The 24,677-nt window shown below is 34.2% G+C and overlaps 1 protein-coding gene across 5 annotated transcripts in view; it reads left to right on the forward strand.

The window, feature by feature from the left end:
• Erbb4 (erb-b2 receptor tyrosine kinase 4) overlaps positions 1-24,677 on the forward strand; it is a 1,128,010-nt gene that overhangs the window by 429,083 nt on the left and 674,250 nt on the right. For all 5 annotated transcript variants that reach the window (XM_004851107.3, XM_004851109.3, XM_013074521.3 and 2 more), the window contains exon 2: positions 6,450-6,601. In XM_004851107.3, the coding sequence (XP_004851164.1) occupies positions 6,450-6,601 (152 nt within the window). The remainder of the gene's footprint in view (positions 1-6,449; positions 6,602-24,677) is intronic.

Raw genomic sequence — 24,677 nt, forward strand, 5'->3', positions numbered from 1 at the left:
TTTTAGATAAAGTTGTTAAGGCATTTCAGTAGTGGTCTAACATTTGAACAAAGACTTGAGTAGAAGTTCTTCAGGCTAAGTGTTTCTGTAACTGGTCACAAAATGATATAGTTTATATCTCTACTTCTTCTACTACTCATTCTATATTCCTTTTGTGTCCTGTAAGAACCTCAGCTGGTCATGGGTCCTTGTGTGGTGGGGTGGCCCAAATCTTTATTCCTGAACTGAACCATTAGTAGTCCTGGACTGGGTTGTAGTTTTCCATCCATTTCTATATTACAGGGCTGGTGACTGTGCTAACAAACGCTGTTGTCTTCCACATTCCTTATCTACACTGTGGAGTAGTAGACCAGTTTTCCCTTGCTAGTCAGGACCAGTTACTCTAGCTAGCTTTTAACTCTTTGCCTTATGATTCAGAGGCATGAGGAGCCGAGTGACTGGGTGGTGGTCTTTTTGGTTTGTTTTTTTTTTTGATACCAGAAATCAAACTCAGGTCCTTGCGCTTGCAGTGGTGGTCTTAACATCAGTTCAGTGGAATCATTGTTATATTTTCTGGTGGAGCACATTGTGTAGGAATTTGGTACCTATTTAATAAGGTGATCAGCAAAAGGCTTATCTGAAAGGGGGGCACTTTTGCCAAGATAAGTAAAGATTATTAAAAGCTATGGTAAGAAGTTGGATTTTATAGTTCATGTAGTTGGAAGCCAAACAGTACTTTTAGTAGGAGAGTGACTTGAACAATTTATGGTTAAAAAAAAAGATAATTCTGGCCTTTATGTAAATTAAGAAGGAACCTGTTATATAGAAATCCTTATATCAGTTAGGAAGCTATTGGCTCAGTTCAGGGGAAAGAGCAATGGCCGGGATTAAATGACTAGCACGTTTGAACTCATTTGGGACCTTGTTTGACCACATTTGTGTTTTGAACCCAGTGCTGACCAAGTTGATATTTCCACATAGCTTTCACATGACTCAGTAACATAAAATGGAGTATTACTCAGCCATAAAGAATGAGAAACTAGAGACATTTATAGCTAAATGGATGCACATTGAGGCGATACTCTTAAGTGAAATAAATAGGACACACGTGTAAATACAGAATAGTTTCTCTAGTGTGAGAAACTGAAAATGTAACTAAGGACTAAAAGGTATAATAGATAATGTGAAATAGGAAGAAAAGGGGCAAAGGGGAAGGGGAAGTGGGAAGGGTAGAGGAAAGGAAAGAAGGGAATGGAATTAGAGAAAAAGAAAAAATGGAAACAAAGTCTTCGTAAATTGGGAAGGATGGAGGGGTTGAAGGGAGGGCAGGGGAATGGGGAAAAAATAAGAACCAAGTTGGATTATATAAAGGTGCAAATTTCCAGTGATGAATGTCATTATATTGTATACCTTAAATGTACCAATAAAATTATTTTAAAAAAAAGAAAATAAGGTTTACCACAGGTCTAGGTTTTAAATGCTCAACAAACTGCATTAACATTAAGCATATTTATTATGTCAACATTTCTGAAAGGGAAAGTGTTTATTAATGTTGAGCTTCATAGAAAAATTAAATTTTATTTTATCAGGTTTTTTTTTTAGGTGACGGTGGTGCTGATAGTTTCTATGCAGTTTCTGAATTATTCACATACAACATACATGGCTTTGATATTCTGTACATGCTTGCTGCTTTCTTTCCTTTATAGAACTGCATGACCTTTTATAAAAAACATTGCAAATTTTACCAATAAATATTTTTCCATGATACTAGGTGAATAGTAGATGTTAAAGGAATAATTATGTACTTCTTTATTTACATTTCCTGATAGCCATTTTGATTGGAGTGATAGGCAAAAATCCGATTTAGTTATTCCCCCCCACATACACCTTATTTTTTCCCTTTGTAAGCAAGTTGAGTGTTGGTTTCATAGCCATAGCAGGCCTGGAGACAGTAATTGATTTTTAATATTAATATGGATAACATTTCTTCATTTGTTTCTCTTCTGAGAATGAACCAAATGAATAATTGTGTTAACCAGCATTTTTATATTGCTGCAAACTTGTAAATCTTAATTTTTTAACTGGATGAGGACAATGTAGTACACTCACTGTTGGATGTAAATCTTAATAAGAGTGAAGGGCCCGTGTCTTTTGAAAGGATAGCTACATTTGTAACTGAATCAATACTAAATAGAATAGTTGGTGATTTTATTAAGGCTTTCCATATAGCCTCATTCCTGGAGTTACATTTGGAATGGAAGCTCTAGGGAGCACATGTAAATTTAGGTTTTCTGAAGATGAAAATATTGTAAGCTTAGAGTTTAAGGAGTTTATAATAGTGTTGGTAAAGGGGATGAATTTTGTTAAACTTGTTTTGGCCATTAAAGAAGATTTTTCAATTCTGTTTTGATAAACAGCCTTGTGAAATCAATGAAACTTAATGGCTTAAGCATTGTCTTGTATATATTGCCTGATTGTAAAATCGATTGACAAATGGAAGTTGTGAGACATTCAGTGAAGGCATCATGAAGAGAAGTACAAATGATTTTTATGCATCTGTTCAAACTAATTCTTTAAAAATCAGTCTGTCCTTCAAGATGAAAGTTATGATGAATACACTATCGATTCTTGATACTTTGAATTGGACATAAATACAAGGGAAGACTTACTGAGATAAAAAATATTTCCTAAATTGAATGGTCTATAGAAAAGACTCCAAAGATTAGAATGTTTGGTGAATAAAGTATTTTGATTAGCCAGATTTTCTATTTATGGGAGGATATCAATTTTGTTGAAAAATATTTTTAAACATAATTATTCTAATTTTTCATCTTTAATAAGGACTATAGAAACCACAGCTGATCATTTATTAAACAGTGAAATATTTTTTGAATTTAGGATCTATTTCTGAATACTGATTTTAATTACTTTAATATCAAATAAATGAATATTATTTAATGATAATTTCTTGGCAAACGTGCTATAATAGATCAGCAGACACAAAATAATGACAAATGTATTGCATCTGTCTTCAAAGTGTTGACAGCATTTTGTTTGTATTATATACTGTAAATAGATTAGTAAAATATAGGGCAGACTATGTCCATTATGAATTTAAATGTTGTTTTGAATGAACATCAACAATGAGAACTTACCACAAACTTAAAACTATTCAGACTCAGATAACTTTATATATCTTTTTCCTGCATGCAGAATGGGAAACATGAAATAATATCTATGTATTACAATCACAGTAATGGATGTGATTGCCAAGCTGAGTCTTAGCTTTTATAGCAAAGGTCAGAATACACTAAACATTTTGGATATCTTTTAACTAGATGATTACATGGTAAATTTTTAGTATGTTATATTAAAGTGTGAGTTTTACTTTCAGATCAAAGAAGCTAGTACAATATAAGTTGTACAAAAGTTTCAGTATAACATTGGATATGTTTACAGAATGGCGCATAAACTTTATTGATTATAAGGGTGTGCTTTTTATTTATTTTCAGGAATGGTTATGTTAATAATTAAAATCTGTGTCTCATAAAACAATATAATAATGCCTTTTCTGAACAGATATTTTATGTTTATAAAAAGTTTTAAAAATTTTTTCTAAGAACAAAAAAATAAAGATCTGGGCTAAGTATTTTTCCCAGAGAGCCTCTAATATATAGTGAAAAAATAATCCTGGAATTAGATCTTGACTGATAAGGAATATGTACTCAAATCAATTATTTCATGTCCTCTTGCTTGTGTTGAATATTATTGCAGTTCTCAAAATAAAATGTATTATTCTTATTTATTAGTTTTAATAAGAGAAACTTCTACAGGACCAATAAAATGTTCAGAAGATGAAAAATAAAGTTTTAGTTTTATTTATTTATTTATTTATTTATTTTTGGACCCAGGAATTGAACTTGGGACCTTGCGCTTTCGAGGCAGGAGCCAGTTTAGTTTTATTATGAATTGAACAAACTCCCCAAACCAGACAGAATACCTAAAGTTACTTAAGATGTAAAGCATATAACTTATTTAGAATTTACTGGTCCTTTGTCCTATGTGTAGTTATGTTAGCAAATAGGGCCACCATCACTAACGTCTTGCTGTTAATAATAATAGGACAATGGAACACAACAATTGTTTGAAAATCCTGCTACTTTTAGCTTATTTCTTAGCCATTTTTAGGATATATTTCTCTTTACTATGGACCAACATGATGGTTCATTTTCAGCTGTGATATCACTATTCCTGGCAGTAGGCTGGATGAAAGCATAAAGGAGGCAAAGTTAGGCTTCGACCATGCTTTAGATAATGTTCTGGAAAGTGTCACACAACATGTAAGAGCTTAGTCCATTGGACAAATGTACTTCCAAGGAGAGGAGAAAAAAGTGTAATCTTTATTTTGGGTGACTATATTTTTCAACTTTCCCTTTGCTCGACACAATAACTGACACAAGTATTAAAGGAGTAAAGGTCTAATTTGGCCTTTATTTTAAGGGATTCAGTCTATGGTCAGCTAGCTCCAAGGGAGAAACATCATGGTAGATGGGTGAAGGAAAGCTACTTAGTTCATGTCATCCAGGAAGCAGAACTGAGGAACAGTGACAGAGAGGAAGGGACCAAGGACCAGACCTAGACCCTAAGGCCACACCTCCATGACCCATCCCAGCACACTCAGAAATTTGCTCCATCCATCCCCTAGGTTCATCCCAAAGTAATCAAGTCAACAGTCCAGGCTAACTGCCACAGAGGCCATATGCCAGGTGAAAATTATGCAGTCTCTCAAGATCCAGGAAGAGGAGAATGCCTATCAGATTGTAGAGGTCTTTGCCAGTGCACCCATCATTATTAGTGCACAAAACTTCTTTCTGAAAAGCAGCAAATGAATTTTCACATGGTATCTGGGGACTTGGCACTCAGCAGAGAGAACAGGAAGGGTAGATAGGAAATGATAAGCTGATAGGACCCTAGAGGGAGAGAGAGGAAGTAATTTTTAGCATTTATTTAAATGTAGAATTTCAGAGAAAAATCATCTAAAGACTATGTATTGTTTTCATAGAGCTGCTATAATGAAGTGTCACAATAGATGGCTTAAAGCAACAGCAGTCTATTTTATTATGGTTCTGGTAGTTGGAAATCCCAAAACAAGCTATCAGCAGGGTCACATTCTCTCAGAGATTCTTGGTAGAATTCTTGGATTTTCATGATTTCTGATAGTGGCTGTCACTTCTTGGCATTCCTTGGCTTGCAGTAGCATCACTCAACTCTACCTTTTTAGTTCTAGGGCTTTCCTCTCTGTGTTTTTGCATGCACATGGTATCTTTCTCTGCTTAAAAGGAGATCTATATCATATTGGATTAGGGCTCACCTTGATGTCCTCATCTTAACTTGATCACATTTACAAAGACCTTTTCCAAATATAGTCACAGTGTTAGCTTTCTGTTACTATTTCAAATACTAAAGATAATCAATTTGCAAAGAGAAAATGTTTGTTTTGGCTCATGTTTTCTGTTCCCAGTGTCTTTGAAGTTATGTGCCCATTGTATCTTGTCTTGAATTCAGTGTATATTATGTAACTTAAGGAAGATTATTTACAATCTATTTTAACTTTACATTCTAAGAGTTGTAATATAATTTTATCAAAGATTAGAGTCAGTATATTTTATGGTAAAGATTGTATACAGATAGGTATAAAAACATGAGAAATAATTAAACTCTGGCTCTAGAAAACAAAAATATCAACACATACAAACACACATAGGTATGTATACTCACATGCTCACAGCAGATTAAAGACTACACCATCAAAGATGGCAGACGGGGAAAATTTATTATTAGTCCATTATATTTCAGAACACTCATGAATATACACAGTGATGACTCAGCTGATATAAATACGTTGGATTTTGTTATCTTGTTTGTAGTATATGGAAAAATATTTCAATCTAAGTTGTTTAACACATATTTTAGAAAAGATAGAATAGTTCAGGTCTTACAGACATATAACTAAGCCAAAAATTTAGTCAGAACAGCTTATTTTACAAAGACAACAAATATTTTAAAAAACAAAAATGTTACTGTTATCTCTTGATTGTGATTTATTTATATCTGTCCAGTTACTCTACTAGAAAAATAAAAGATTACAAATCCTAAGGATAACAATGTTTAAATGAAAGCAAATGCATTTATATGCTTCATATGCTCAGAGCAGTTAAATTCTTAAGTTTATTTTCTTAAAAGATAAACTTACAGTGTTTATGTGGAACATATTCCCTCTTACTGTGGCTCGCATGTGTAATTTGGGAATATAAAAGTGAAGGTATTTATCAGTGTGAGAACCTATGGCATTTAGGATCCTTTGAAATATTTTAATTCAGGGGATTGAGGTAGACTGTTGTGGAGTATACTTTCATTGTGTGTGTCTTAAAAAGGTTCTATAACTTCATGTGTATCTTTTGTTTTTACAGTGTGTGCAGGAACAGAAAATAAACTGAGCTCTCTCTCAGACCTGGAACAGCAGTACCGAGCCTTACGAAAATACTATGAGAACTGTGAGGTGGTCATGGGCAACCTGGAGATCACCAGTATAGAGCACAACCGGGATCTCTCCTTCCTGCGGGTAAAGCTCTCTTTCTTTTTTCTCTGTGGGTTGACAGTGGTGCCATGATGTGTGGAAAGGGAGACCCCTTGCTTGAACCTGGTAGTTATGTTCTTCTGCCTCTCTTCTGAGTTCTGTGACACTAGGCAGGAGATAAGTGATGCAGGAGAATAGCCCAGAAAAAGAACAAGCGTAGCAATGCCATGATGACTGAGCCCCACCCACATGTACAGCAGTTGCTATCACTGTGAGATTGGCTAACTATACTGTTGGGGAGTATTACATGATATCTTGCCCATCCATCTTTTTCTGACAGGCTGAGTACTAAGAGAATCAGAGGATCAGTTAGATAAGGATTGGTGCCTTCCGTTCATCTCCTCCTTTGCCCTATTTTCATCACTTTGGACATTTTAGGCTATATTATATTAGCATCAGGGGACTAACACTGAAACTCAATGGGGGATCTATTTTAGAAACCCTGTGAATGATTTAATGTAGACCCATGAGAAATTACATGTACTTACCTAGGGAGACAAATGTACCCACACGAATGGGTATGTGTGTGTGTGAAATTACTCTGAGACAGTCAGTCCTTTGGGAAGCTTTTTTGTGCTCTCATTTAACCTCAGTCTGGTAGCAGGCTATTAATGCCAATGACAGCAGTTCAATTTCTGCTTTAACTGCAGCAGGTATAGGAAAATTTGAACTTCAAAGAGACTGTGACAAAATGAGATTAGGATGTAGGCTTTGCACTGTAGGAATTTACTTTTATACAAGACTTATTAGTTGCATTTTAAACAATAGGTTCCCTGGAATATATGTGATGCTTATTCAATAATATTTAAATATTATTGAAGGAGCACTGGCTTGTATAAATCAGGATGAAGTATTCCAAGTATGAATAGAATAAACTATTTAAGGGAGAGTAATTATTTTTAAAAGTATGATAATTTTAATATTTCTTAACTTAGAAAAGTAGTAAAAATGCTACTTAACTATTCTGGGTGTGAAAAACATATCTAGAATTAGTAGTAACCAGAAAATGATCCACCTGAAAATATAAGTAATATATTTAACTTAAGATTTCCATTTCAAAATGACACTTATATTAGGACTAGTTAGGTGAATGAAGGTATTTTCTTATCCTATTGCTTGATTGATAGTGCTCAGGTTCCATAGGTGCCAAACTTCTTTGGTAATTATGATTTTTAATTGTGAAACCTTTGTTTATCCAAGTAGATGGTAAAAGTTATTTGAATCCCAGAGAGTGTGTTAATACTTTTTGGCCAGGTGCTGCTGGTTTTAAAAGAGAATACCTACAGTAAACCTATAAAATACGTAAGAAACTCAATGACATTCTGAAAAATGGAAAACTAATGGAAAAAGCTGAATTCTGAAAAAGGGAAATGAAATAGTTTAAATAGTCTGTAGATCATAACAATATGAGAAAATATGATCAAGTGCAGTCTAAAGATCTCTGATTTCCTCTTTATGTGTGCTTTGCTTTGTTTGCAATACGTGGAACTAGCTACCAACCTGCAAAATAGTCCTAAATATTGTAAATGACAGTCTTTAAATTGAGTGGCATTAAAATGCCTTATACCTTTTATAATCCTTAAAATTATATGAAGTAACAGAGTAGAAAAATGAAAGCTATATTTTAATCAGTATTTAACAATCTTTAATCAATATTTAACACCTACAATATGAAAGTAGCATACAGATGTTTGAGCAACATTGTCTATACTAGTAACTATCCAGCATTTTTAGGAATCAATTTGTAATAATAAAATAATGTATTAGAATAATTTAGAAAGAATAAGGTAAGTAAGATAAGGACAGATAATATTTTTACCTGGAGCAAAAAATAAGTTGTGAAGTGATTGCTATTTCTTAAGTCACATCTCTAAAATTCATATAATTTGTATTAACCCCTCATATATCTATATTTTCTATTTCTATCTATATAAAGATAACTCTAATAGTTTTCTTTGCTAAGTGGGAACTTTTTTGATGTAATGCATATTTCTCCCCATAGAAAATAATCATTTGTAATTATGATATATATTCATCCACTCAGAAATTGATTATAGCTCAAGATACATTAGCAAGTAATCTATTGTTCTTGATTTCAACAGCATTGAAATGTTATAGCAGAGATGTGCAATACATAGCTACTGTATATGCATGTGTATACAAATATATATATTACAAATATATACAGTAGACAGACGGCTGTTCCTGCAACTAGGTCATTAAATGAATTGGCCACTAAATGAGGAATTGTATATAGTAGGTACATTACAGTATTTAGAATAAAGAAATTGTCATAGGAAACTCCAACTCGATAACTTTACTTTTATTTGCATACCTTTTACATGCAATACTGTAATGTATAACAGGACATGGACTACTGTACTGTACAGTACAATCAGCAAAAGTTACAGTAGTGTACTGTAGAAGGAGTCACCATAAGACTACACTCCTGCTCACATTTCTGCACTGTAAGTCTTGAGTCCCAGCAGTGGGTGGTAAGTCCAAACAGCACGACTCAGTCATAAATCCAAACAGTCATTAAACAAATGGGTCATTAAATGATGAATAAATATGTTTATAGTTGCTAAGACACAAATAAGAGCCCAGAATCATAAAGTTGCTATAGGTTTAAGTGTATACATTTATAGTTGTAAGTTTATAGTTGCTAAGACAGAAATAAGAACCTGCAATCATAAAGACAGTCTTGAGTTATTGGTAGGCATGAATGCTAGAGAAGGGAAGCAGTGGTTACTTCTGAAGGATTCTGGAAAGGTTCCATCAAAGAGGTGCTTTAACTGAATGGTGAGAAAACGAGTAGGAGCTCATGAAGGGAGTAGGTTGGAAGAGGAGGACGTTCTAATGGAAGTAGTATAAGTTAAGGCTTAGAAGAAAGGCCCTAAGTCAGAGTTAGTTCTTGAGTGTGTAGTGTTTCAGACAGTGGGTATATACATGCAGATAATTCACATAAGTATTTTCCCTCAAGGAATCTGCAGTGTAGTGTACATGAAGAGAGAGTTTGAAGATGGAATAAAATATTACAATGGAGAAATAGTGAGTCTTATACTGTAGATATTTATAAAATGTCAGCATTTAAGTGACAAGGTCACATTTTGGAATTAGATAATATAATGAAGGGGATTTGAAAAGAGTTAGATACAGAAGTAGACCAAAGACACTATACTCCAGATGCTTCTTTCTTATTTCCTTGGTGAGCACAGAATTATAACTACCTTCTTAATGAGTCCTGAAACAGAGACTGTTTGCCAAAAATCTTCATTATACTACACTACTGGATGAGCCATTATTTCAAATTACACCTTGGAATATGCTAAAAGCAGTCCATTTAATATAAAATTTCTTGAAATAACAATATGGCTCATTTATTCTATTAGTAACCTTCCTCCAAAATACATAATCTGGTATTGGCACATCATAAGTAGAACTTTTATAAAGAAGATCTAGTTATTTTTCCATTATCCTATTATTTCTTACAAGTTTTGCATTGTATAAAGGAGTAGTAAACCTGCATAAGACTATTCTGTGTATCACATCTCTCTCAGATATATTAATGTAACCATGATTCAATGAACCACTTTTTATATCTTTAAAGAGATTTCACAATTTCCTTTCTTCTAAGAATGACCTAAATCTATAATGTGTTTAGAGAAGAAGAACCATGGTTAGTGATCTTAAATTTCATTCTGGATTTATTTCTGCCTTTACCAGCTAAAGAAATTACTTTTGTTTTAAAAGGATTTTTCCACCTTTATTTTCGTCTCTAACAAGGTAGGAGTGTTTTTTTTTTCCATTGTTTTGCATAAACCATTCTAGCTTCTGTGGTACATGAGATCAATTTACCCATGTACCCTCTGTATCTTATTTACTTTCTGTATAGTCAGTATTTAGAACAATAACTAAGATACAATATGTTAAGTATTTTTGAATGATAAATGAATGGGTATTTTCCTTAAATTATATAGCCTATAATGTGCTATGTTCTCCAAATGAGCAGGTAAGCCTGTCTTCATAGTCATGTTATTTCATTGTGACCACATTATGGGCCAGGTGCATGGGGTTAATACAGGATATGGTTCAACAGCAATCCCTCCCCATAAGGATTTGTAACTAAGGGCATTCCCTGTCTGTATGAGTTAGTCTATTTGTCCACTTGAATACCTGAACATTGTCATTTTTTTGTCTTGTAGTTTGAGTGGCAGAGAAAGATGGGACTGGGGGAGGTAAACAATAGAATGGAGCAAAACCTCCGACATAAAAAGCAGAATAAGAGCTCAGTCTATCCAATTATTGATGTAGGAACTATCATTGAATGGGGTTTGAGGATATCCCCCCAAAGAGGAGTTGTTGACCTCAATTTACTCCACCAAGGGTTGTCATGTTCTCTGACTTCTGTCATAGAAGAAGAATTTTCAAGATACATTAGTGAGAAGAATGAAGAAGTTTATTAGGCAGATTTTAAAAGTACGCACACAGAGAATAGAGTGTGGGCTCTAAAGAGAGAGGTATACTATGATATTAGGTGGAGGTATTTATGTGGTGTTGGAGGTGTCTTTAAGTCAAGGTCAAGGATGTTTGTTGCTCCTGTGTACCAATTTACCCATTCTGGTGGACTAGGTTAGAATACAAATTGTTTGCATGCATTTTAAATTGAGAGGTGTGTTGTCTGCTGAGTACATTGTTTCCTTGAGAATGGAAGTGTGTAGCAGAAAGGGCAATTTTCCTGTGAAAGGCGTGGTTCCAAAGTTGTGGTCTTTTTGTGTCCTCCAGACCCTTAGGAAATTTTTTTCAGTAAGTTTCTTGAAAAGGCATGAGTAACTTTTGTGTCTGAAGCTGCAGTTTTTCTTAAAAGTTCGATTTTAAAATTATAGTTTTCCTTGACTCTTTTCAACCTATCTTTATCTTTTCTGCTCTACCTCAGTAACTATTCATTTCCAGGTTCACTTTACTTCTGAAGATTGCTTGTGCCCAGCCTTTCCTTCCATTTGGCCCCATAAGATATTCCTGCAGCTTTACAGCTGTATAATTTCCTCCCCTTTCCACCTTAAACTGGATGATGTTGTTTCCTTTTACTGTAACTGAAACGCCCCACCTAGTATACCTTCCAAGATCTCAGAAAGGCTACACAAGTGGGCCTCTGAAATCAGACTGAGTATGTACTTACAAATAATCTTTGGAAAAATCTCTGTAATGTTTTGGAGATACTTCCCTTAAACTTTGTTGAACACTGTACATTTTGTTGAAATACTTTTAAATGCGTCCTTCTCAAAAGGGTTTTATTTTAGTAATTGTTATGCTCTTTTAACCTAGCTTTCTTGTAATCTCCAGTTTTTGCCTTTCTTTTTGGAGAAAAAAATTTAGTTTACTGTGTTTAACGTTTGACCCCCAAAACATCACATAGTTGGCTAGAAAAAGGCTCTAAAACTTATTTACTATGTACTTTATCACCATCACAAGGTTAAGGTATATAATAGAAAGCAGCAAGGCATAAAAATCACAGATTTTGCACTATTGTCTTACACTTTGTGAACTCTCTAAATCAAGGCAAAATGTAGCAAGTAATGGGAATGAACTATTAGACCTTTTACCCTCATTAAAATTCTTGAGAGCTTTCTCTCCTTTGTCATTACATTGGTCTTCCTTGCCACTGCTGGCATTCAGTAACTCAGTGCTGCCAACAAGGTGCCTGACCCATCAGCTTTTTTATATTAAATGCATTTTCTCATTTTATACTCATTCTCTAAACAATCAACCATTAATTATCAACTATAGCTAAAGCAGTATGGTATATACTGTAGAGGGTTAATAGGGTTAATTCTATCCTTGTCCACTGTTATAATGGGCAACTTGTTTTTAATCTGTGGCATATTTTAGTTGTATGGAAATTGTTTTGAAAAAATAATATACATTAGTATTATGAAGTGAAAAATTTAATAATGTGATATGGACCTGAATAGTAACAATAACAGTAACTCATTGGACCTCTGTATTCTGTAGTACAAAGACTTAGGTTTTAATGATTATTTTTATCTTGCACTACTAAAGAAAAAAATATTACTTTCAGATTTTAATAGCAGATTTCTATTTCATTAATGACCAAAGGCAGTGAATGAAAAGTCAAAAGTACAGTTTTTTTAAACAAGTAGATGAAAATTCTTTTTCCAGATAACAAACAATAAACATGTTATTATGAGTGTGTAACAAACTTTGAAAAATATACTTTTATTGTACATTTGGCATAACTATGAGTTTTTATCTTTCCAAGAATCACTGCCATCTAAAATTTCTATTTTTTTAAATGAAAGCTGTATATAAATCATGTAAATAATTTTTCTCTACTAAAGAAAATGTCCTGTTCTTATAGTAAATCAAAGCCTTTATCTTTTGTTTAAGTTAGTATTTTATAATGGTCTGGAACTATCATCTTCTCTTATGAAAATATGTATGGAATTCTTCATATATGAGAATATTGCTTTTCAACCACTCCACAGGACACAAAATAAATATTGCTTTCCGGTGCTGGTAAAGTACTGATTTTATTCTCTTTCTCATGCATATTCCTCTTTTGGCTAATGACGTACACTTGCAGGAAGGCAGGGAAAGATGTGACTCAGATGGAAAGATGCTGACTGCCTTACTGGAACCTGAGACCCCCAACTTCATTAGCGTGGTTTTGTTACAATAAATTCAGGAATGATGCTTGGCAATAATGAATTGCGAGCTACATCATGTCACTATACTTTGACCTATTCCTTAGCTATTTACAGTAAGGACAAACAGCCAGACAGTCTGAATAAAAAAATCTGAATTATTTATATTTTAGGCTATGTTTAGCTTTAGTGCCTTCTTTTCATTGTCCTTTGACAGTCTAAAGCAGATGACTGAAATTGAATCCACCAGTGTGGGAGGGTTTTTCATATTTGTGTATGTTTCCTCTATCATCTTCACACATATTTACCTCTATGCCTGTGCTAGCATGTCTGTCACGTGGCCAAATTTAATGATATCCTACAATGAATAATTTTTATTTAAATATAAATAATTTACAAAATACTTCTTTAGGTGAAAGACTGATTTATTGAATAATTAGTTTAAATACTAGCTACCTTTGCCTATGTTTTAGCTCATTAAATACCTAGTAGAATAACTTGTGTGAGAGAGATTATTTTGAAGGAATTGATTAGAATCAGGATAAGAGAAGTAGTCATATTTTACATTCATTAAAAATTGGGGAGGAAAACACTATGACATGAAACTTGTATGGAATCTTAAAATTGTCCCCACATATCTTATATTCTCACACTTACCAAAAAGGTTACTACAGTATTTTCTGATTCAGCATATACATTTCAGCTATGTACACATTCTGATCGGAAAAAGAGAGTACAATCTGTTTCCTTTAAATCTTTATAAGATAAAAATCCTATATTCATAACTGTGTTAAGTGGTAGATAAGTAAGACTTCTACATCAAATACTTATAATTGTTTGCTTTTTGGTCACTGTGACAAGTAGTGTAAAGTTTTCTTCTGAATAACTAATTAGGAAAGCTGTCAAGAGAGGAATACAAATATTGACATTCAAGTACTTAGATCTCACCATCATTTTGTTCACAGAAGCTATTACTTCACCAAATTATATTGTTTAGGTAAACAAGTATTAGAATAGGATAGGGTGCTCCAAATTCTTAATTCCTCTTTCGGTTTGAATTATATGTAAAACTGCATTTGTGGTGAGATGGAACGTATTTGCTCTATTTAGATGATTTCTTAGGATGAGATGGAGAATACTGAAAAGGAACTAGAGAGAATAATATTATAACATGTCAGTTGGGTCAAAGCAGACATTCTAGGTTAAATGGAACTTTTAAAGCTTTGATAGTTTCTGCAAGCTGTTTCTAAGATCCTTGAACATAATACATATGCAATTTTATATGTATGTATTTACAGCTAGATTTTAAATTGAAACTTGATTTTGTACTAAATCTAATCATAGAACTTGTATTGCATTTGAAAAAGCTATGCAATTTACACTTGGCATAGGACCTTTTTTTCCTCAGAGGTTAAGTACTATTTAATCTGAAAATATACATTGACTCCAAATTCTGATGCTCTTCAGGAATCCTAGAAGACATTTAAAAGATAAAAATGTCTATTTTTTTACTTGGCAGTTATTTAAGCACATTTTAAAACTTTTTTAACCTTTTGAATAAAATATCAAAAGATGTTCAAGAGTTTTCTCTATTTCATAAAAGATTATAAACAAATTATATAAAATATTGCCTATTTTAAAGTTTTAAGTTCAACTGAAAACAAATATTGTGGGGTATGTGTGAAGGCAAGATAAAAATAAAAAATAGACCGGGTTTTATAACTAACTTTTATAAATGCATACAAAAATGTGATTGAAATATATGGCAAATGTTTACTTTTTTTTAAATGACAGCAAATGACACCATTAATTCTGCTCAAAAACATTCCCTGCCTGTGCTGACACACTTATACTATCACTGTTGCCACTTTCTGAAGCAGTTCTGGAAGTTCTGTTTTGTGTCTTTGGTGCTGTCCTGGCTGCCTTCATGTCCTGAATGAATTCAAAACATTTACCTTCTGTGTCATTTTGATTGAGAAAAAGCCAGAAGTTGCATCATGCCAGATCTGGTTCATTTTACAGAAACTGCCATGAATGTAAACTGTAATGAGAAAGTGGCAGGAACGAAAGGATAAATGTGCTTGAAATGAAGGCAAATATTTTGAGGGGACTAAATGGCAATATGCCCTTTATTGCAATAATAATTTTTAAGTTAAGGATTCACTGTATTTTTTACCACACCTTGTATGTACATAAATAATTACTGACCATTTAAATGTAGGTGTGGGTAAAGGCAAATTAATAAGTAATTTCTGGGAGCAAAAATAAATTACTACAAAATATTGGCCCTCATACAATATTTCTAAGAGAATATTATTTAAAAAAATACTGAAAAATAAAAATAACATTATTTATTGCTAATAAAACTCATTAATACAGGTACCCTTAAGAAATTTTTAATTCCCTAAATGCAGTGCATTCATCAGAAAAAATACCCTTATTACAGATATGCTTAAATTAAAAATGAATATGTTAGTATTTTGAGCAGTTGCAAAGATTTCCTTTATTCATCTAGGTTTATGGTATTTAAATTCGTCATCATATGTGAATATAATTAATTTATAGCCTTATCTTAACCTTAAACAGAGAAGAATCCCAAGTAAGAAGCCCTTTTTACTGTATGATTATTTGATACTCTACTCTGAGAAATTGAGTGTATAAAGGTTACTTCTTCACCTCTAATTTGTCAACATCAAGATCCTTAGTTCAAAGAGTGAGAACAAATGGCATTTGTGTAAGTTTTTAAGATTAACAAAGCATTTTGGCTGTAGGCTATTAACTAAAAATCAGTTGCTGGAATATAACCAGATAAAACCATTTTCAAAGTTTACAACTATGTACATTTTCATTAGCTTTGTTTTTCTCTGACTCTTAAAATGAAATATTTTGTTTCCTTTCAAAGGAGGAACAGATTTAAACTTGAACAATTTTGTGTAAGGCCAAATTAATTTTAAAGGTCTCTCTTTGATCAAATAGTTTATAATTTAAAGATCACGAGTGTAAAAATAAAAAGTGAAAACTTTCATTTAGAAACACTGTAATTATATCTTCTGATCCCTAATCTGAACCCATTTATATAAAATATTATATTGAAATATGAAAGATTATGAAAGTGGTAATATCAGGGTATTATTTTAGTAATATATGCCTCTTTAAAATCATTTCTATTAAGTTTCCACCTGAAAATCAGAATATATAATTGAATGTTGAAGTAAATCCTCTTAAACAATTGATGTTTTATTTCTTTCTAAAAATAAGAGCTTCTATGCAGGGTACTGGGTATCTGGTGTGCTCTGAGCAAAAGTTGGCTCTGTCTAAACCTAATGGAATGCTTCCTTTCTTGCTTGACTCCCTAGTCTGCAATTACTGAACCATGCTAATAAACTTTTACAAAGCCTTTGTAGAAGTTCCTCTTTTGAGTAGTAGTGATTTTGTGTTTTCCGAGAAGTAAAATTGCAAGTGAAACATTTCATTGTTTTTAAGACACAATCAATAGCTTAAAATGTACAATGGATCTAGCAAAGTTTGTGAGGGTTGTTTTGATATTCTAAAAGACATCACTTTGTGGAAACATTTGGAAGCATTTATAAAAGAAATCAATGACGTATCAATAAAGCTTTTGTGAAGAATTTATGGAAAAAATTCCAGAAGTACAAGCATATATGCATTTTATACTTGAGTTATATTACTTCCCTTCTTAACACTGTTCATCATCTTAGGGTAAAGATTTCAGGACAACATTCCAAGTTCCTATATTATTTTGGTCCTGCCTATAAGCTGCATTTTCTGTCACTGATGATTCTACAACTCACTGTCTATTTTTCATTTGTAGCCAGCTTCCTTTCTGAATTCAGCTCTCTCTAACTTGGCTGCCTTTCATTCATTCTCATATCTTCGTCTTCATCATCACACAGGTGTCCACAATTATTTCTGTCTTGACTGAATTATGTTCAATTTTAGGTCTTTATTATAAATCCTTTCCATGTCTTACTGAACTCTTCTTCTTACATATACCCCTAGCATCCATATTTCTTTGTAGCACTTCCACTATAAGAATTATTTAAGTGTTTGTTTAATTTATGTCTATTTTCCTAAATAATAAGGACCAGGCAAAAGCCACGCATAGTTCACTGAAGAATTCTAGTGTATAACTCATTGATTATGATACAGCAGATGCTGAGCAAATATTTAAAAAATGAATAAATAAGTAAATTTTATAGTAATAAGAATGAATCCTTCTTATTCTTTGTAAGTTTTTTAGTCAGAAAGAAATGCACAGGAATTATTTTATATTTATTTACTTTTCTAACTGAAAGTTTCTGTGTAGCGTCCATAGCACCTTTATGTTTTATGAAATGATTTGGTTTCAGTAAATGATATAGTACCAATAGTGTAAATATGGGAATCTTATTTTAGACAATTACATAAAAAACTAGTGGACGTGTAAGTAGTATAGTTTGCTGCCTGAGTTGTGAGACTTAAGTAAAGCCATGTAACCTTTATTACTTTACTTATCTTCTTCTCTGGCCTGTCTTGAGTATCTGAGAATTCCTCAGTTAACATGCTCTATACTCATACATGCAGTTTTCTTTTTCTATGGAATGTCTTTCCATTCTCCTCCATTAGGAAAATTACACACACTCTAATACCTTGTTCAAAATATTAGTTATCATTTTTCCTCCGACATTAACATTTTCCTCAAATCTGACCTGTGTCCTCTTCCCCAACCTCACCTTCAAGACAAGGAGAATCAAGTTCTTCTATTGTTTCCTCATTATACCTACTATTTCATATCACATAGTAATGTTTTGGACCACAAGATGTACTTGTGATTCATCAGTTTATATATTTTGCAAGGTAAATGTCAGTTAAAACTGTTGTTCTTTGAACTGAAAAATAAGCTGAGTTTAAGTGTTTTCCCTAGTGAATCAAATTATTCTGGAACTAGATTTTCTGTAACAAGAACCACAGTATTTGTGGGCATCTTTTGGTTCACCTTTTATGCTAGTATGTACTAACACCTGATGATAACACTTGAGACAAGTGCAATTCACTGTTCTGATTTTATCCAAATCTCTTTCTTATTCTTTATTACAATCCCTTTCCTATGAATAAGTGATATCATTCCCATTTTGACAGTGATGAATATTAAGCTCGGAGAGAATAAATGACCTATTCAGGATCACAGAGTTGGCAGGAAAATCGAGCTTTCTACCTTTTGCCATGATACTGCTCACTATTTGCCAATGTTGCATCTGTTAGTTTGAACAGGAATTCATAAGAATTCATATGAGGCATGGCAATTATTATCGAAAAAGCCAAAAATTTCAGAAGTAAATTGATTTTGGCAGAACATAGGCCTTGGTAGAGCCACACAGGTTGAGGGTGCTGAATAGAACCAAGATTATTCAGTGCACGGGGCCATAGAGATCAGGAAAACACCATAGAGAACTTTTGAGGACACATTTACCCACTTCAATATTTAGATTTTTACAATGAAAAGAATTAAACTTTCACTTTTTCAGCAGGCATTTTTTAACTGCTAACTTTTTCTGTTTCACTGTACAATATTTTGTAAAGTACACAGAGCTATATTAGTTAATAGTACTAAGCCTAAACTTAGTAAATGCCAAAGGATGGTATAGATAATAAATGTTACAGACATTTCCATAATGGACTCATCCTCTTGAAAACAAGGAAAATATCTTAACTCCCTTTGTGTCCTGAGAATCTAGCACCTTTTCCAGCACAAAACAAAGTGTGAGGAAAATAATGAATGATTGAATAATGTGCCTTGGAGTGTAGATATCAATAAAGATTCACAGAAGAAATAAAGCTTGATTAGTTGCATAAAAGACAATAAGAGATAAAAAGTATAGAGAAATGGAGAAATTAAATGTATTTCTATCTGAAATATCCCTTGTATTTTATTTGGGCATTTTAGAACACACCTGTAATCCCAGCACTCTGGAAGGCTGACAAACAAACAGATCCCCTCCATTATTATATGCAATTCATGGTTGTGGAGGCAAGAAAAGGGGAAAAAAAGGAGAGGTTTTTTTTGTGGCATAGGGAGAAAAGAGTTGAGATGCAATAGAAATGGGGTCATGGTAGGACATAAAGGTTGAAAGAGAAGGGCCAAATTATGGTAAGCCTTTAAGACATGATAGGTTAGTAATAAATTACAATAAGCCAGTGTCAAGAAGAAAGTAGTGTGTGAGAAAATGTAATTGGTGTGTATATGATATTGTGTCAGTATCCAAAGAATTGGATCAATAATAATCTGGAATCAGTTGCCTGAAGTAGTAGTTACAAATGAGGAATATATTCAGTAATCATTGTAAAGAAAGATTAAATAGGGACTTCATTACTAACAATAGTGAGGCTGTGGGTGAAGAAGTAGATAAAAGTATTTGTCTGCCTCAGCTTCACTCACTAAAACAAAATACCTTAGATAGCTTATAAAGAGGAAAAAGTTATTTGACTCACAATTTTGGAAATTGAAGTTCATTATCTGTTGGTTCCATGGCTTTGGGCTTGTGGCAAAGAGCACATTACATTGGGAGCACATTTCAGAGCCAAACCTTTCACCTTATCATGAGTCAGGGAGCAAAAGAGAGAGAAGGGGGCTGGTGCCCTACAGTCCTCTTTGGGGGGCATGAAGCCTATGACCTAAAATCTCCACATTAGGTCCCATCTCTTAAGATTCCACCTTATTCCACTAGAACCATCTTGGGAATGAAGCCTCTAACACAGGGGACCTTGGGCGACACTCCATATCCAAACTATACCAGACTCAGATCTTAAATCTGATCCTTTGAGCAGATGTGTTGTCCTGAGAGTAACAGGGAGAAAGGTAAGAGAGCATGTTGTCGCCATACACATCTGGTGACAGAGTTTCTATCAGTTGTTCAGGGAGATTTGTTCCCTGAAGTGTACTTTGCATCCAAAGTAAGGTACACTGTCAGGGTTCCTTCTGCCAAATATCAGGTAGGAGGGCAGTCAGGGAATGGAAGTCTCAAAGCATTTGTCAGTATACCTCTTATTTACAAAGATTAGATGACTGATGCATGTATTCCAACCTCTTTAATCACATTAGCAAACAAGAAGTTAAGCTTTGCAAATGATGTTATTCTTAAGCCTTTTGGGGACAATAACCTACTTGTCTTTCCAAGAGATGTAGTCTCCTGAAGAGCTTGGCTTAACCTTTTGTTTGGTGAATGTAATTACAGCATTTTGAAGTTAAGATAAGGGGCTTCATTTTTATTGCACAAACTAATATGAGAAACATTTCTGGTGATATAATTCGCAGAACAGTCTCTCTGCTCTGGGAAATACCATTTGAATTTCCCTCTTAGATAAAGCATTTAAAAGGTATCAGTGAACTGTGCTTTAGTGTATGGTGGGTCCTCAGTTCTCATTCTATTTAGGTGAGTTAGTAGTAGCAGCAGTAGCTGCTGGTTTTTCACTCCTCAGTGTCATCAAAGTGGTCCAAGGAGATTTCGCTAAAAGATAGGACCTCCAGCTTAACTCAGTCGGGTTTTTCCCCTTTATTTCCTCCCCCCCCTTCCCTTTCTCCCTGTCCTCTCTGTCCCTCTTCCTCTCTCTCCCCACCCCTTTCCTTCTCTCTTTTCCCCTTCCTTTATTTTTTCTGGTAGTGAGGTATCAACTCAAGGTTTTCATACTGAGCTTGTACTCCCTTAGTCTTTTATCATTATTATTATGTTAATTATTATTTGGCAATAGGACCTTCATAGGTTGCTAAGTTGCCCATACTGAACTCAAACTTATGATCCTCTTGCCTCTGTTGCCCAGGTGCTGAGATTATGGGTGTGCACCACACTAACTGGTCAGATTCAAGATTCAGTGATGTAGAAAAGCTTTTCAGGATGAGTCAGTGAGAGCCACAGGCTGATTCATCAAGCACAATTAGGAAAGAAGAGAAAATGGAAAGGGGCTTTGGTTTGAAGGAGCTTCAAGGGACACAATTCTGAGGGAAAAGATTAAACTGGTGTGTTGATAAAGGAATGAGTCCAGTGTTTATAAAGAGAGTTGGCTGGTTTTACAAGATGGCTCTGGAGAAAGCATTATTGCTTGAGGGGGCCATTTGCTCTTCGGGAGAGGATTGTTTCTGCTTGGGGAAGTCTCAATGTTGTGGACACCACTAGAATCCACAATGATGCCAAGTTTAGGGCAATGAGCAGAGACTTTTGGGTGCCCATTATTACTTGAATGTACCTAGAAATGTCTTATCTTGATGTCCTCAATCCCCAGAAAGGGGATGAGTTAGCTTAATCAATCTTGCGTTGCCAGCTTTTAGACAGACACTCTCTAAATGATTATCGTGCCTATATACACAACTGCTTGAGGACTTGACATCATGTTTTAAGGTAATAAAGGGCCAGATGCAAAATCCAGTTTAGGATTCTTCTGCTTTCTGTTACTTATTGAACATCAGTAGGCCAAAGTGAAGAGCCATTATTGTTTTTGTTTTTGTTTTTTTAGCAAAAGCAGCCTTCATGTCCTTGACTGTCTCAGAAAAAGAAACAAAACATGTTTTTTTTTAAACAAGTAACAGTTTAAGAGCCAAGAATTTGTTTGTCTTCTCTCCCTGTGGTGGTCTGTGTCTCTCCATGAATCGTGCTATTAGAAAATATTTGGCACTCATGGAGACAGAAATCCAGCATCTTCTCCAAGGAAGGAGAGGCGTGAGGTAGCTAGCAAGTGGTGCAAATAAACAGGAATGTGGCAATAGAGAAAATGTTAAATCCTTCAGAAAGCAGTAGGCTTGGAAGAGAAGAAGATTAAGCAGTAAGCATACTGGGGCAGGAAAGATTTGAATGAGCAGAGAGGGAGTCAAGAACACAGGAATATGATGATAACTAAAGCATGTACTAAATGGGCTCCAATGCATTTCTCAAATAGCTTAGATTTTGTATCTGTATATGGGAGAGTGTTACTTTATAGACCTTTGACACTTCCATTCAAGATTTATAAAGCACCATTTGCTTTAGTATCTTAGTGTTTATGTACAATTTGTCTTGTTAATTGAGAGATTCTCCTCACCTGAGTGTAGTCCTGGGTCAATTTCATTTTGCTGATGAGAGCTCTGCGATACAGAGAGGTTAACTGACTTTCTCAGGGTCACACATCCATGGCTGGCAGAATTTAAGCTCAGGGCACTCTCAGAGTGCTACTGAAGAACTCTTAACAAAGTTTAACTTTGCTGGCAAATAAGCTCAATTCATGGGCTTTGCTTCTTCATCATAGAATTCATAATGTCTTTGTAGCTCACAGAAGGGGAAATCTACAAATTTTTGTCTTGAAATAGAAATATATGTTATTCTTGATTAATATCTAATTGTATCATTATTTAATAGTCTCCTGCTTCCCTAAATGCACATGTGAAAAATCATGTATCCTGATAGTGCAAATGCTGTTGAAAGAATTGTTGACTCCATTGGTCAGTAAGATGCTGAGCGCATGTTTAACAGTTCTTGTCTGAGAGCATATGAACTATTATGTTCACATAAAACCCCCAGATTTAAGGGTAGAATCTACTGATGGGAATGTATCTGTAATAGGTAGTTGGGGCAGGGTCAGGTATTTAACTCAGTGGCACCACGCCTGCCTCGTAAGCACAAGGTCCTGAGTTCAATCCTGCCCCCCCCACACACACACAAAAAAGGGCCATTGGGACAGTGTGTTTCCAAATAGCCCTGTCTCAAAAGTAACAGCTGAAAGAAGTGAGTATGTTGACCCTGGTGAGGAGAGGAGGAAAGGGAAGCAGAGTAATTGTCTTCAGATACTTGAAGGACTCTCATAGAAAAGGGTGTGGCATAGTTTTGAGTTGTTCCAGAAGACAGAATTAGACAGAAGTTAAAAGGAGAGAGATTTTGGCTTAAAATAATGATTTTGCAAACAATTAGAGCATTCTAACAATATAATAGGGTGCCTTGTTAGTGCAGGATTAATGGACAGGAACTCTTAATTAATCACCTTGTGTTTTCCAAGCAATGCACCACTGGTACCATACAGAAGGACAAAGAAAAGATGAAAATAGAGTCTGGAAAGTTGTAGCCACCCCCTTCATATTAGTTTCCTTCTCTGAGTGTTTCATCCATTTTTTTTTTTAAAGCAATCCGGTAAAATTGTCATTGATGTCAATATTTTGCAGAGAAAGGCAGAGTCTGACTAAAATCAAATAGCAAAAAAGAGTGTGTAGCTAAGATTTGAATCTGCATTTCTCTGTCTCTCTTCCCTAGGCACTGCTGTCCCCACCACAGAAATCTGGTTCCTGAATGCTTTAAAATCCCAGCTAAGAAAGATCAGAATTTTGTACATTTTGTAGGTAGTTGTTTAGAAATTGTGAAGTTCTTTTATGCTCTGCGACTTGCATTTTCTTGCACAGTCATGAGATTCCCAGCAGCTGCTCTGTGCTATTTGACCCCTGAAAAGATAGTGACATTTCCAACCTTGTAATCATAGGTTTCGAGAGGTATTTGGGAGTAACTGAATGCATCTCTGGAATCACGGCTTTATCCCAAATCTCCCCCCAGATTTTCATGTTGCACTTTATTCATTTATGGTATTTTTTATTTAGGTTGCATCCAGGAGAGATTTTGAACATGTTACTAAGGTGTGGTGTAGAAAATATTGGGAATAGGTTCTCTTTCTTTAAGCCTTCATTTCTTTGGTCTGGAATGCTTGTCACTTATTAGAGTCTTGTTGAAATGCTAAGATGCTGTGTACTTTGTCTGAGGAGCATTAAAGCTTATTAGCTACCATCTCAGCTGTAGGATTTTATCTTGACTGAAGTTAGGTTGACATTTCACTGATCTCCCATGACTAATAGTTTTGCTTATTAGATGGTGTCAGGGGAAACATCTAGATCTTCCCTCTGAGCTGGTTCTGGGCTATCCCACCTAAAGTCTTATGCCACTCCCTTGGTGATGTGTCTTATTCTTTCCTGCTTAAATTACACGTAGTCGGGCTTCATTTCTGCCACAGTGCTTACCTCATATAGCTAACAGAAAGACAGAAAAACTAGGTTTTACACGCTCTACCTAACAATTGATCCGGAACAAATTTATTTAAATTTTTATGTTTTTTCTTCTGTAAAATAGAAGTATTATATGAAGGCAGTGTAGTATAACTTGAGTTTACATTAAACTATCTTCATAATGGTCATATTCATATAAAACTCAATTATTTTAATTTTATTGAAACATTTTCTTTGTATATATTTAAGATTGAATTCAATATTACTACCAAAAGTGGCACTCCAGTAGCTCCACCATAATGGTAAAATTATAAAACAACCATGAAAAAAAACCATGGCAGATAAAGACTCAAAGCCAAGGCTTTCTTGATTTCTTGTTTAGGAAAAAAAAAGA

Source organism: Heterocephalus glaber, unplaced genomic scaffold (genome assembly GCF_053883595.1).
Source record: "Heterocephalus glaber isolate CG9 unplaced genomic scaffold, H.glaber_assembly_v1.0 deba00000621, whole genome shotgun sequence".
In the NCBI taxonomy this organism is placed as follows: domain Eukaryota; kingdom Metazoa; phylum Chordata; class Mammalia; order Rodentia; family Bathyergidae; genus Heterocephalus; species Heterocephalus glaber.